A 14446-nucleotide genomic window follows, 5' to 3' on the forward strand; every position below is an offset into this window, starting at 1 on the left:
TACCAGTATTTCCTCACTATATTGCGATACTTATTCGTTGAAAGCACCAGCTTTGAGGTCACGGGTACTGTCTACCAGGCTCCAACTTAAATCTTTAAGTAACACTTGTGCACGTGAACCCCACGGCTCAAGAGTATTCCAAAGGGAACAAAATCAAAGTTGGATGAAAGAATCTTATATTTGAACCGTATTATTTTCCGCCTGCACTGCAGCCACGCCATCTTTTGTGCTTAAAGAAATTAAATTCTGCATAAATGTTTACTAAGAAGTTTTGCGCACGCTTCTCACTTAACCCACAATCGATAAAGAGGTCGATTAAGTTAAGCGATCGTTATATTTAACTGGAATTTCGTGTTAATACAATTACTGGTAATGCGATGGTCAGCTATAATGAATACTGGTGTCCTAGTTCACGGTGCATTTGTCTGCTTTTTATGGGGCATCCACACGCTGGCTGTTTGTCACAAACACCGCAAACAGCAAACGAAGTCCCAAACACCAACCACAATCACCCAACACAAACAGCCATCCACATGCTTGGCGAACGTTCATAACATTCCGAATCGGCAAACATGGCGGACGACGAGCTTGTGGCAGCTATTACTTTCGGGTTGACATATTTTTATTATAAATTAAAGCAAGAAAAAGAAAAAAGGAAAAAAAGAAGAAAGCAAAGACGATGGTGGATGATTAAAATACATAGAAAGCGTACAAGGCTTTAGACCTATTATTTGGGCTTTAATTTGCCGTGTTTTTTTAATTTTACTTAAAAGTTACTTAAAAATGTCAGAATCGTAGGTGCTCCAATCAGACATTTTTTACGCTTTGCGCGCCAACGAAAAAGTGCAGCAAGTAAATACGTCCGCCTCCCGCAAGCTTGCGCGCATACTGATCGCTGCCAAACGTGTGGATACGTAGCAAACTGTTTGCCAAACATCCTTTGATCTGGCAAGATAAACCGACACCGATGCCGAACACTGCCCAACACAAACACAAACAGGCAAACAACGACAAACACCCATCCACACGTCCGTGTTTGCTGTTTGCTGTTGGCTGTTTGCCATTGTTTGTCAAGCGTGTGGATGGGGCTTTAACTATGTTCGTTTGTGGTTAAATCCTTGATTTTAAGTAACATTATATAATAATAATATGCCTTTACCCACATTTAATACAGACAATATAGTTTATTATTTATTTATCTACTAAGAAACATGACAAATACAAGCTATGTAAAAAAGAAATAAACACATTACAAATATAGAAGTGTCCTTAAATTGTTTCATTGATTTTATAAAAGTATTAGTATTATAAAAATAAATGGAAACAGAAATTTATACATACACAAAAAACAATTATAATAACTATTTTAAAAGGCGCTTGATAGCAGTAGGGGCGTACGAAAACATATCAACTCATACGAAATAAAAGATATGGTATATAATTTTATTATTTTAAGTCTATACTTCTTCCACACTATTATAACGTTTGCTGTCAGCATCCAATTTTAACCTAGCTACCCTTCGATCTCGTCGGCCCATCGCACTTTTGGTCTGTCCTTGTTTCTTTGTCCCTTAAGGCCAGTCCATTCGGTTACTCATGTTTTATCTCCTCCAACGCACTCGCAAACCTCTCCGGCATTGAGAGTGTCCACTGTCCATGGGCGGCGGTATCACTTAACATCAGGTGAGCCTCCTGCCCGTTTGCCCCCCGTTCTATAAAAAAAATCTGAATGTGCTACGTGCGCTGCTCATCTCCATTTGACTAGACTACACTATTCCCTTAGCAAATTTCTATTAGTTTTTGAATTCAAAAGATTATAAGTGCTCCTGAATATCAAAAACCCGTACACTTTATTATATTTTGACATGGATTCCCTAAGGCCTCAGAAAATTTCTATTAGTTGTTGAAACCTAAACGCTACAACAAATGAAACCTTTCGTGTAAAGGCATACGAAAATCAAGGGAACTACTTAGTATAATAGTTTACCTAATGAAGAGGAAGAGGCGCGGCATTACGTTATATTTAACGTAAATTATTGTGGAAATCGCCGGTGCTAATTACATATTAGAGAATCATTTCCTCAAATTAGGGAACACGATAATTAAATGCTCGAACCCATATTCTAAATATTAGTTATTTATATTCACGTAATTGAATTTTTTAATATAGCAGGGCTAACGCACCTGCCCTGCGATTCTGTAACTCACTTTTCGAACTCACACAGCGGTTTTCGCATCGGCGGTCGCTCTCAAATCAGTCGTGAAGCAGTCATTTTATGATTTGGCATTATGATAAACAATAAACTACAAGCTCCCACCTTTTCAGAATGCCACATCATGATATGACTGCTTCACGACTGATTTCAGAGCGACCGCCGATGCGAAAACCGCTGTGTTTTGTGCGCTTTGTGAGTTCGAAAAGTGAGTTACAGAATCGCAGGGCTGATGTTAATAGATATCGCTGCCCATGGGCAATCAATGCCAGAGAGCTTGCGAGTTCGTTGTCGACGTTTTAAGAATTGTTAGCCCATTCTAATCTCGACTGTGCTAATGGATTTTATTTGTATTATATGGTACAGGAACTCTGTGAAGCATTTATTACAACAGTACTCAGAGCTATCTATCTGTTTAATTGTCTGATTGTTTATTAATAGTTGTATATTAAGAACCATCGATCGATCAATCTAGACACCAAATATAGGCGAATACGGAATTGCCTGTCTATCATGCGCCGACAACAAATAATCTTTATATATATATATAATTCTTCTGTGAATGTGTATGTCACTGAACTTCTCTCAAACGACTGGACCGATTTTGATGAAATTTTTTGTGTGTGTTCAAGGGGATCTGGGAATGGTTTAGATTCACAAATCAGCCCGGCAGGTGGCGCTGCAGTCGGTACTTTCATACTTTAATATCCTAATAGCTTGAAATATCATGCAGGACAACGTATGTGGGGTCCACTAGTATAATATATATAATACTTCGGTCATACAATGCGCACTTGAGAACTTGGAGAAACTGATCGTGGTTGGTAATAACACAGAAGGCAAAAGATCAAGTGGCCGTTCATCAACCAGATGAACCGATAAACTGCAACATGCATCGTCCTAAAACCTGTACACTGTAATAAGAAATGCTCCAGATGTTTCCTTACTGACCAAGACCGTTAGACAGGAGCTACCGATTTAAGAGAGAGAGAATGTTAAGAACGGCGCTACGTGTAATGTCAGATTAGTTAACGAATGATTTAAAAAGCGATTAATTTAAGGGCTGTGTAAGCAGCCACTATGTTAAACAATTTTTTTATTGTTAATTAACTGTTAATGAACGACTCTGTATGGCTGAATCAGAATTGCAGTGAGGAACGGTAAAACTGAGCTGTATTGCCAGATTAGTTTACTTATTTGAAAGTGTAACTAATTAGAGGGCTGTGTAAGCACTATGTTGAACTGATTTAAATAATTTGTAAATTAATACTTAATGAACGACCCTGTGTACGGCTGAAGATACAGATTCTCATTAGTTAGGGCTACGGAATGAGATGTTCAGCAATATTTGTGTAGTAACATAAATTCGTTAAGAAATAGGTGTCATTCGCTTATATAATTCAAACGGCTAATTATTTGCTGCGCGTGCGGTTTCACTGTTTTGTAAGGATGTGATTGTCATAAGCGGAGCGAGGGAGATTCGTTTATAATATATAATACTAGCTGACCCAGCAAACGTTGTTTTGAAATGTATATTATTTCTAGGAAACATTTTTTCAGTTCAATAAAATTGATCGTGGAGGGGCGAAAATTAAGGGTTATGTATTTTTGTAAAAACAAAGAAGAATTAAAAAAAAATAGGTGTGGACACTCCTTATCATTTAGGGGTTTGAAAGATAGATAGTACCCGATGCTCAGAGTTACTGAATATGAATGTAAAATTTCATAAGAATCGGTCGAGCCGTTTCGGAGGAGTATGGGAACGTACATTGTGATACGAGAATTTTATATATTAGATTATGAGTAAATAAGCAAACATTTTAACTTTACCTAAACGTTAAAAATAAGTCTTATCCACACACTGTTATAAATGTAGAGAAAATTAAGCCTCACATACATACATATATCTAAAATTGTTAAAATAATTTTTATTTAATTTACTACTTCAACGTGTGTTTACTGAAGAGAGTGAGAGTGCTCACACTATAATAACATTTGTTGTCCGTTTCTGGTGCTTTGTGAGGACACAAACCAGGTATTTTCTCTTACTTGTAATTAGATCGTTTTATTTTACGAAAAAGAAGTAAACCTAATGTAATCAATAAAAACCAAAGGTCAGCTCAGCATCTTCCTTGTCGGCCGTATGTCCGGGCTTAGGATTTTTTACTGTCGAGAAATCCATTTGTAACCCTCTTGGTGGGGGATTTTCCTAAGTGACGCGGGGAGTGTGGGAGTCGGTACGGGGGTACCATGAACCCTATCCACTAAAACCCCAGCACCAACTGCTCCCTATAGACGAAAGGCAAGGTAACAGTTCTCCTGGAGCTTAGGAATTATTAACCTTTTGTTTAATATTTAAGTATACCTATCAAATGCGTTGTTTATATATGTTTTCCTTTAATCGATTTGAAGCCACTGAGGTTTATAAAGTATTACAATCAATAAAATGCTCTATTGCATTTAAAATTACGTAAAAGCAATACCTTGGTGTAATTACAGGGCAGTAAACAATTTTAATAAATATTCAATGACCGTTCGAAGAATATAAAATTGCCTTATTAAATGTTGGCCTGTGCCGCGCACGATTCTGCTTTAATTTGCTTAGATATCATTTTTATAACGATGGTTTAATCCTTGTAATATTGCAAATGTTTAACTAAAACGCGATATTTTTTAATAAATTCTTAATAGCAGCTATAAATCTAATTTATCTCATTAATTTGCTACATTTTGGATTGTTTTAATAATTTATAGTTTTGTAAGTAAATGTTGAGTTTTTGATTGTTCGATGTTTTTATATGAATAATTACATCGTTTCTATGTTAGGAAATTAGCTCCAGCTTAGTTTCATCATCGGACGTCGAGGCAGAATATGAAATTCCAACCGTATCACCTCGACGTCCGTCGTTCCACAACTAAGCGTTTTTAAGGGAATTGTTGCCGCGCACCACCGCTATGAGGAACCAGCTGTCTACTGAAGAATTTTGGAACCAATCCGACATACCTTCATGAAAAAAACGTACCAATTCTTATAAGGCTTGCAACGTACTCACTTAACATCAGGTGAGCCTTCTGTCCGTTCTATAAAAAAGCCATTATTGAAAATTTTTGATTCGCTTTCTCCACTGCTGTATCCTACTCCTTAAAAGCCGGATTAAGTTATAAATAACCAGCAAGTGACAGCAACAAGCATTCGCCGAGCATATTGTTAGCTTGTATGAAATCTAGATCAGATCGCTGTTATAATTGGAATTACATACATAGTTGCATATACTATCCGTGCTTTGGAAAATAGTCCCCCGCTGCGTTTGTCTTAAAATAAACTAAGTTAGTGGTGGAAATTTCTTATCTAGTTAATGTTAAGGTCAGCCAATAGATTTACACCTATTTAAACAGACTTTGCACTAATGAACCTGAGAAGTGTGCGACTCTTATCCCTGAGGTCGTAGGTTCGAGCCCCGGCTGTGCACCAATGGCCTTTCTGTCTATGTGCGCAACATTCGCTCGAACGGTGAAGGAAATCATCGTAAGGAAACCGGCTTGCCTTAGACCCTCTACGTCTACTTGCCTATTAGATTGACAAATGATCACAGACCTAAAAAGGTTGTAGCGCCACTGATTTATTTATTGGGATAATGTAATGTGACCCAATCCAGGCTGACACAACATAATTTTAATTCAACATTCAAAATATTGTTAATTCGCAAGAATTGGACCGGGATCCCTAGAAGCTGAGTATAAGCCGACATTTTGGATATATGTGGTAAATGGTGGGATTGCCAGAAGGCTCGCAAGTGCGTTGCCGGCCTTCCAAGAATTGGTACGCTCTTTTCTTAAAGGACCCTAAGTCGAATTGGTTCGGAAATACTTCAGTGGGCAGCTGGTTCCACGTAGTGGTGGTGCGCGGCAAACACTGCCTTATAGTACGATATCCGGATGTAGGATTAGTGCGCTCTTCTGTTATTTGCTAAAAACGAAATATTTACCTATGTATATTTATAATTAGGGGAATGTATATCTACCAAGTTGCCTATCAAAATTTGGCCGCTAGTATTTTTAATGAAATTATTTTGAATAGATTTTTGGGAAAACATTTCGTTCACTTGTTATTTAAATAAAATATCGTCTACATCGCGGCAATTTACATAAAGATTTTAAAAAATCACGGGTGCCGTTGCCCACCTGGCCGCACTTCTTACTCCACGGTTAACAAGTGGGATATACAAGGCAACCGTGAATGATGTAGTCGGGTCATACATACATATGATGATACCAATTCAGGAGGGATTACAGAAGGGACAAGTTATGAGTACCTACCCATAACCGACGAGCATGCATGGTAAATGTCATGGAAGTGGATGAAGCGAGAGAGGCATGTCCGGACCTTCCCAAGCATCGTGGTCCCTTCGGGAAAAAGGCGCGATGATATAAATAAAATAAAATCAAATAATTAAAAAAAAATATTACATAAATAAATTTTCTCCTTTAAAAATCGTTTCTCAGATTTAAATTCGTACGGACAGTCACATGTCTCTTGAGGCATTAACTCTCGGCGGACATAATATATTGCAACTACTATTCGTAGATAATTTGATTGTGGCCTACTGATAATGTGTTTGGTACAAAGTATAGCGATTTATTTACAATGGACGAACATTTAGAAGTAAGAATAAATCAATAGCATGCAATATATAAATATGAGCTAAAGAGAGAGAGAGAGAGAGAGTACGTTGAAGGAAACCTTCGTGAGGAAACCGGCATGCCTTAAACCTAAAAAGTCTGCGTCGTGTGTGAGGCTGATCACTTACGAATTAGAAACAAATGATCCCGAAACAGATACAGTAAATCTGAGGTCCCGACTTAAAAGGTTGTAGCGCCTCTGGTTGTTATATAATAAATAGCCTTTATTTACATTTATAGTAATGTTAAAACTGTAATTGCGTTAAAATAACATATTGTTTTGAACGAAATGTCCTAATGAAGCTGTCTCTCTCAGTGTTCTCAGTTTTTAGATTTAAGTTGGTGATAGTACCGTTGACCGTAGTTTCCTGCTTTTTACTTGGACCAAAATATCTAGATAGTGTTAAAAGGTATTTAGCTTAGACTGTAGTCTAGTCTAAAATCAAGATTATTATCTAGGCTGTAAAGTAAAGCCAATTTGTTGTTTAAGATAATATAAAATTTAATACTGTTTAGAAAGCGCTTTCTCCTTATTGCTTCTATATATTCTATTTTGCGAACATCTACTTTGATATAGAAATTAGATTAGTTTATATATTTCATGCATAGACAATGTGTGGGTAATATGTGTAAAAAAGTAAATAAATACTGTTGAAGTAATCACCAAATAAGAAAATCAAAGATCCCCCCCTCAACCTATAGTGCTTACGTAATTCTTAAACGGCCACTGACCACTAGCCTAGCTTTTCGTTTGAATTCCTGAGTTTTTATTTTTTTTTATTTTTATAATTGTCTTCGTCTCAGATTGCATCCATTTTTTTGATAACTTTTATGATTTTTGGATTCGAGACTTGCCGGTTTCCTTATAATGTTTTCCTTCACCGTAAGAGTGTTAGATGCGCACATACAGTTAGTCCGGGGATCGAACCTAAGACCGTAGGGTTGTGAGTCGCACGCTAAAGCCACTAGGCCACTAAGCCTTGACATAATTACTGCTTAATATTAAACGTATGTTTTATAATAATAATCATTTTTATAATTTATGCAGTACCTACGTATACGGTAGGAAAACAATATACAAATACCATATAAAAGTATTGTATAATGTCTTCTCCATAGATGGCGTTATAAGTCTTTTAAAACGCGCAAACGTTGTACTCGGATCGAAACTATATATCAGGCCTCCTGCTTTCGAACCTAAACAAACAAACTCACTAATAATACTAGCTATGCCCGCGACTTTGTTTGCGAATTTTTGAATACCTCTTGGACGTTTGTTCTTTCGAGGTTAATTAACTTATTTATCTAATTCGGCAATGAAAATGAAAAAGTTTGGAAAGTTCAAAGTAAGTGAAAGGCCTTATGGCTTATAAATTATAACTTATTGTTAAGTGTTAACTGTTAACCTATACAGTTATACTATATATATATAGTTGTTACAAATATTAACTTTATTTTATTGTATCACGATTCACGAGTTAAGTTCGGTGTCTGTTGTTGGAGGGATGTTCTTTTGTATGTTAAATAAAACTCTTTGTTTGAAGCTAGGTGTATACTGTCTACTGGCTTAAATTGTTTAAAACATGAGCTTATAACTAACATAAAATTAGGGGTTGCGACGCTGGATTATCAAAAAAACTGACTAGCGTTTTTTGGGTTCTTAAATGTAAGATGACACATCTGTTACCTACAAAGAATATAAATGTAGTCGACCATTATCGGAAACGAGAATGTTATGTTACAATCTATGAGTGTATAAAAAACTAAAGGGCTCATTTTGGCTTCAAGTAAGGTGATTTGCGCTTCTAATTATTAACTAAAATACATGTGTAACTTATCTAATGTTAGGTTACATAATTCAAATCACATTTCTTTTCATTTAAGTTGAACAAATATCTTTAGTAAATTTGCTTGAAATCAAATTAATTGTGTGTTTTACAATCTTTATTCTGTGTGCAAGCATCCTATACTCTGTGGCTGTACCAACTGTTTTATAGTCTGCGAATGACTAACCGGAGTAATATAAAAATAAAAAAGGCGCGCTATTTCTTACATAATACATAATTTTATTCACGTGTGAGTAAAATTATGTATATTTTAAATACTGCTTCTAGGACTAGCAGAGTTTTGAAAAACACTTTAAAAAATTAATTTCGCAGATTTTTTTTAGTATTTTTTTTTAATTATTGCCAAATAAAACTTTAAATATCTATAACTTCAAATAGATTAAATCAGATCAGATTAGAAATTTTCATAAAAATCAAGAAACCAATATTATGGTAAATTTAAAAACTGTACATTTTGTTGAATTGAACTAAAATTACAAATAAAATTCCATCAGTTAATCCGCAATCCAACTTAATATGACACAGCCGTTTGGCAGTAATAAATAATAGGAATTGACACAATAAATTCACAGCTTCAAATAATTTAAATCAATTTCGACATAAAAAAATAGTTTTGTTAATTCTTCACCTTGACAAACTAAGAATTTACTTTATTTTTTAGGGTTACATTTATTTATTTTATTTATTCACACTTCGTTACATTAAAACCATCTAAAAACTAAAAAGCTAACTGCATGGATTCATGAATTGCGATGTTGCTTTTAGTGAAGAGAGCCGCACGCTGAAACCACTAGACGACCTGATTCATGATAAATTTAATTAATCCTAGATAAATTAAAAGCAAATTTAAAACGTTTTAATTTGGAGTTTCGGTCTAATGCAATATTCTAGAAAAATCTTAGAAATTGATGTCATTTTCGTCATAACAAAATTCTGGACAGCTAATAGCGAAGTATTTAAAGTACAGATATTACTTATAACCAAATTATAGTACATACGGCCCTAAAATCAGTGGCGATATCGGGACAATGGTGGTGGGGATGAAATCGGCTAGTAATTTGAATCGGCAGTAGCATAATAAAATTGGTACGATTTGCCTACACACGAGGCGATCTACGGACCGATCTATGGTGCTAATTTTAAATATATTTTTTTAATTTCAGGCAACTACCCAACATCTTCAGAAGCCATAAAACTAGAACATTCTACGGAGTTAACTATTGAGTAAGTCCGAAAGGCTTATGGTTCTTTTAACTTGAATGTTTTGTCTCATTTATTTTAATGACGCGAGAGGAGACAAAATATGTATAATGTGTATGAAATTACAAAAATCTATATTATTTATGTCTCCGATTTGAGTTCTATATTGACGACACTAATAAAAACTTGTGTATAGGCTATTTGACAAGATTAAAAAAATATGATCAGTAAGTGCCAGAGGGCTCGCGTGTACGTTGCCGGAACAGAATATTTATTACTTGCTATAATATAAAACCTATACGAATTGTTATTTTATTAAATACTGTCGTTATAATTCAAATGAATTTCAAAACATTTCATTTCAAGAACCCACCCAATCTCTACTCTAGTAAAAATGGCGTCGCACCATATGACGTACCATGTCTATAAACACGTAAATAAAATAAATATTTTTTTTTTTACGTGTTAATTATTTATTCTTAAATTACACAAAAACCCAGAGTAATTTTTTTCGATAAAAAATTAAATTCCAAGACAGTATTAGATAAGCGAATTATAATTTAAAAGCGTGCTACGTCAATTCAACTAATCTGTGACAGTTTTGTGTCACGTGACTGATGTATCAAAATCAATATTTTAATTATGGGGTTGATAAATTAATTATGAGTTATTTCACTGTAACGCTATCTAAAGACGCGTTTTATACGGATTCCTCTCAAAAATACTTTATTTTTTTATACTGTCAAATAGCCTATTATTTATGTGTGTTGACTATTATTTATAAAAAAAGATTTTACGGCTTATTAATTTAAAGAAGCGAACTTTCACCTACCGAATTTATAAGCCGAGATGTAAACAAAAATATCAATTCATATATTTATTTTCCAGGTCAGACTTCGACGTACTGAGAAATAAATTAGGACCGAATTATCGAAGACCGAGGATATTAAAGCCACCGACGCAACGGTAATTTCTTTTCTGCTAATATTTTTTTTATAGTTCTGTTATCCTATATTTGTTATACTGACAAGAGACTCACCTGATGTTAAGTGATACCTTCGCCCATATGTTATGTTTTTGTATATAAATATAACGTTAAGCATTTAAATAATTTGTTGATTATTTCAGATATAAACCCAACGAGCAGACTCAAACGCCACCTGAGCTGTCAATGTCAACATTCCCGCCAATATTCCCACCTACAGATAAAACAATTTCAAATATGGAACTTAAGAACTTTCTCAACACCGCGCTCCAGACAGCCTTGACAGATTCGTTGAACCAATTACAGGCTATCCCAAAAACAATAGAGCAAAGTGAAGTCAAAGACAGGCGCAGACTGCATAAATGCGATGTAGCTGGCTGCCAAAAGGTCTATACAAAGAGTTCGCATTTAAAGGCGCATAAACGTACGCATACTGGTAAGTTTGTTAAAATATTCTATCGGATTTCACTGCGATTAGCTAATATACTTTATATTTATTTTAATTAAAGCCCTCGTTTATATCTTTCCGTAAAATTGTGCCTAGTCTGTGGAGGGGAGAGAAAAGTGTTGTTAAAAAAGTATAATTAGACATTTATGATTTCTTAATACAAAAATCATAAATTTATTATTTTATTTATACGAGTTTTATGGTACTACACCAATTGCCTGTTTTCTATAAAATACTCGTTAGTAGTATGCTTAAATGTATAAGAAAAAATAATAATATTTAAAATCACATCCATATTACAACATAGAAATTCGAAAATAACTATGTGTCTTACCTATGTAAATTTAGAATCAATTTAACATCTTTTCTGTTGACGTTCATAAGTGTACTTGGTTACCTATATGAATACAGTTATTTTGAGTTTGAGCTTGAGTATATAAAGGACTTTTTGGGAATTGTCAGTGACGTAATGTCATTATATAATTTGGTTGTCAATGTCAATTAATAGTATTAGCAAATTGTGATCCGCAGTATTTTTTCTTATTTAATAGTTTTTTTATTATAATTTAGTGACATTAGATTTGTTTGTCGTTTTTCCCTTTTTTTCAATTGTTTATGGCTTAGGTTACACATTTTATTACAGACACTCAATTCTAACTAATTTTTTTTAATACACATTTCATATTAACTTCTCATTCCAGGTGAGAAACCCTACAGCTGTGGGTGGGCCGGGTGCGGCTGGCGCTTCGCACGTTCAGACGAACTCACCAGACATACACGTAAACATACCGGCCATAGACCGTTCAGATGCCCTCTTTGTACACGGGCTTTTGCACGCTCGGATCATCTTGGATTGCATATGCGGAGGCATTGATGATGCATATGCTGGAAGTATGCAAATTTTTGTGTGGGGAAGATAGAAAAAAGTATGCCGACATTTTTTATGGTAAAAATAGAATAACAAGATCTTTTTCATGGTAAAAATCGAATAACAAGACCTTTTTCAAACAAAAGATAGATATTTAAAAGGTATAAAGCAAAATCTATGAAACAAACGCAGAAATATCTTTTTTAATAAAACGCAGAAATATCTAATTTAATAAAAATAATTCGTTATAAACTTGATATTAAAACTTTTAAAATAGAACGCACTAAATACAAAAAAAAAACGTTCTTTGAATAGGAATTTCGTTTTTTTAATTAAAATACGTAAGGACAAAATCTTTGAAACAGGGGAACATAAACAAATCTAGTACATACAATGACAATTATATTACTGAACAGAAATTCACTAAAACATCGTATAATTTTGGTTACTTTTTACAAAAATATTTTGCAAAACACATTCAAAATCAATGACAATTATATTTCTGATCAGAAATTAATTAAAAATATCTTAACATTTTTGTTTCTTTTTACAAAAATATTTTGCAAAACATTCAAAATCAAATACAGATTGATAGAAGACCCACGGGGGTCTATCATTAATATACTTAAACGAAACAGCCTTTATGGGGCATTCTTATATACATTTAAGGGCCAGTAAATTTAAATGTGTGATAAATATAGAATAAATATTCCTAGAATATGATGCTCAAAAATATGTTCCACTAAACAGGGCATTTGTGGCAATAAATAGTTATAGTTTATTAATATATAAATAAGTATACAAAATATATATAGTTGCATATATATAACTAATGGTTGCATATAAAATTGTTTCGACCACAGAAAATCTTATTTAATAAGAAAATGTATGCCTGTTAAGTTTTAAATGTTTATTAGTTTAAGTTAAGTTAAGTTTAAGTTAGTTTATTTTTCACGTACAACTTTAAAAGTCTCAAAATAATCAAATTACAAGACAATGACAAATTTAAACTTTTTCGTCCAGACAGAAAAACGCACTGAATTTTGATGTTTTCTTTCTACCGTAATTCTTACTTATACTAAAGTTTTTTAAGTAAGAGAATTCCGCTTTTGTTGGGCCTAGACAGCTTGGGATGTTTGGCGAGCTGTGCTTGAAACGAAAATTGCTGCTATCATTTTTTGACATGTCAGTGATGGCCAACCTTTTTGGCCGGTCACATTTTTTCAATTTCAATACGAGTCTGAACATCTATACATACATTTTATTGTTAGTTAATGTATCCATTTTATTAAGTGCGGGTGCTCCATATTAAAAGTGGTTTAACGGCGAGTGGTAATTACGTTCCATTTCATCACAAACAGTAAAAAACGCACAAATAAAGATAACATTTTATTCTTTTTAAAAGGTTTACTAAACCTGGAATTAGTAGGCAGTGATGCCAGCTAAAAAATAGAATAAAGTAATAAATAAATTAAAGTTTATTCGATATATTGTTCGTGATAATGAAATATTTGTTATTTTTGTATTAGGTCACTTGAGTAAGTAAATATTTAGATTTACCTTTTTGTAGGTAAAACATAATAAATACGTACGTCAAATAAGTCGAATTTGTCCCTTTTTCGGTGGAGAACTTTTTTAGTAGCATCACTTATGAAATGTCAGAATTCTACGGAATTAAAAATCAGAGTATACATCAGAAGGTTTAGTTTTTTGTAGGTAAAATTGTATCCTTATTACCTACTTATGTTTAACTCATGGATATTCATAGTGTCAGAAGGCTCGAGAATGCTTTGGCGGCCTATAAAGAACACTGTTTTTTTGAAGGACCCTGAGTCCTAAGTTATGTTTTTTTTATTTACTTTAAATAAGTAGAACATTAGTATTAATATAGATAAGTAATGGGTAAAGTGGGGGCCAGTATTTTTGTTAATATATTAGTAGATAAAAACGCCTATAATAACTATTTTTACGGAAATAAACTCACACATATAGTATAATTAATGCAGAACTTTAAATAAGTTCATATATATATTCATAGTCATGTATAGAATTTAATGGTAACTCCTTTCATAGATTAAAGATGACCACAGTATTTGACGTAAAACAGCGAGTGTAATTTTTTTCCAAAAACAAGTAATTGTTAAATTCTGAACACTGGCTAATGAAAGAAGATAACGAAAAAGCGCGGCAAATTCAAATATTTTT

At 33.8% G+C, this 14446-nt stretch overlaps 1 protein-coding gene across 2 annotated transcripts in view; it reads left to right on the top strand.

The window, feature by feature from the left end:
• LOC125055382 (Krueppel-like factor 3) overlaps positions 1-12410 on the top strand; it is a 31011-nt gene extending 18601 nt beyond the window's left edge. Inside the window, exons 7-11 of one of the 2 annotated variants that reach the window (XR_007117874.1) lie at positions 9904-9964; positions 10829-10906; positions 11069-11361; positions 12075-12319; positions 12351-12410. Coding sequence is in view for 1 of the 2 variants with exons in the window: in XM_047657825.1 (XP_047513781.1) it covers positions 9904-9964; positions 10829-10906; positions 11069-11361; positions 12075-12247 (605 nt within the window). In the remaining variant the exon portion in view is untranslated. Of the gene's footprint in view, positions 1-9903; positions 9965-10828; positions 10907-11068; positions 11362-12074 lie in introns of both variants that reach the window. The other variant, XM_047657825.1, reaches the window with a different exon arrangement.
• Positions 12411-14446: the final 2036 nt, after the last annotated feature.

The sequence above is a fragment of the Pieris napi genome, chromosome 13 (assembly GCF_905475465.1).
Source record: "Pieris napi chromosome 13, ilPieNapi1.2, whole genome shotgun sequence".
Taxonomy (NCBI): domain Eukaryota; kingdom Metazoa; phylum Arthropoda; class Insecta; order Lepidoptera; family Pieridae; genus Pieris; species Pieris napi.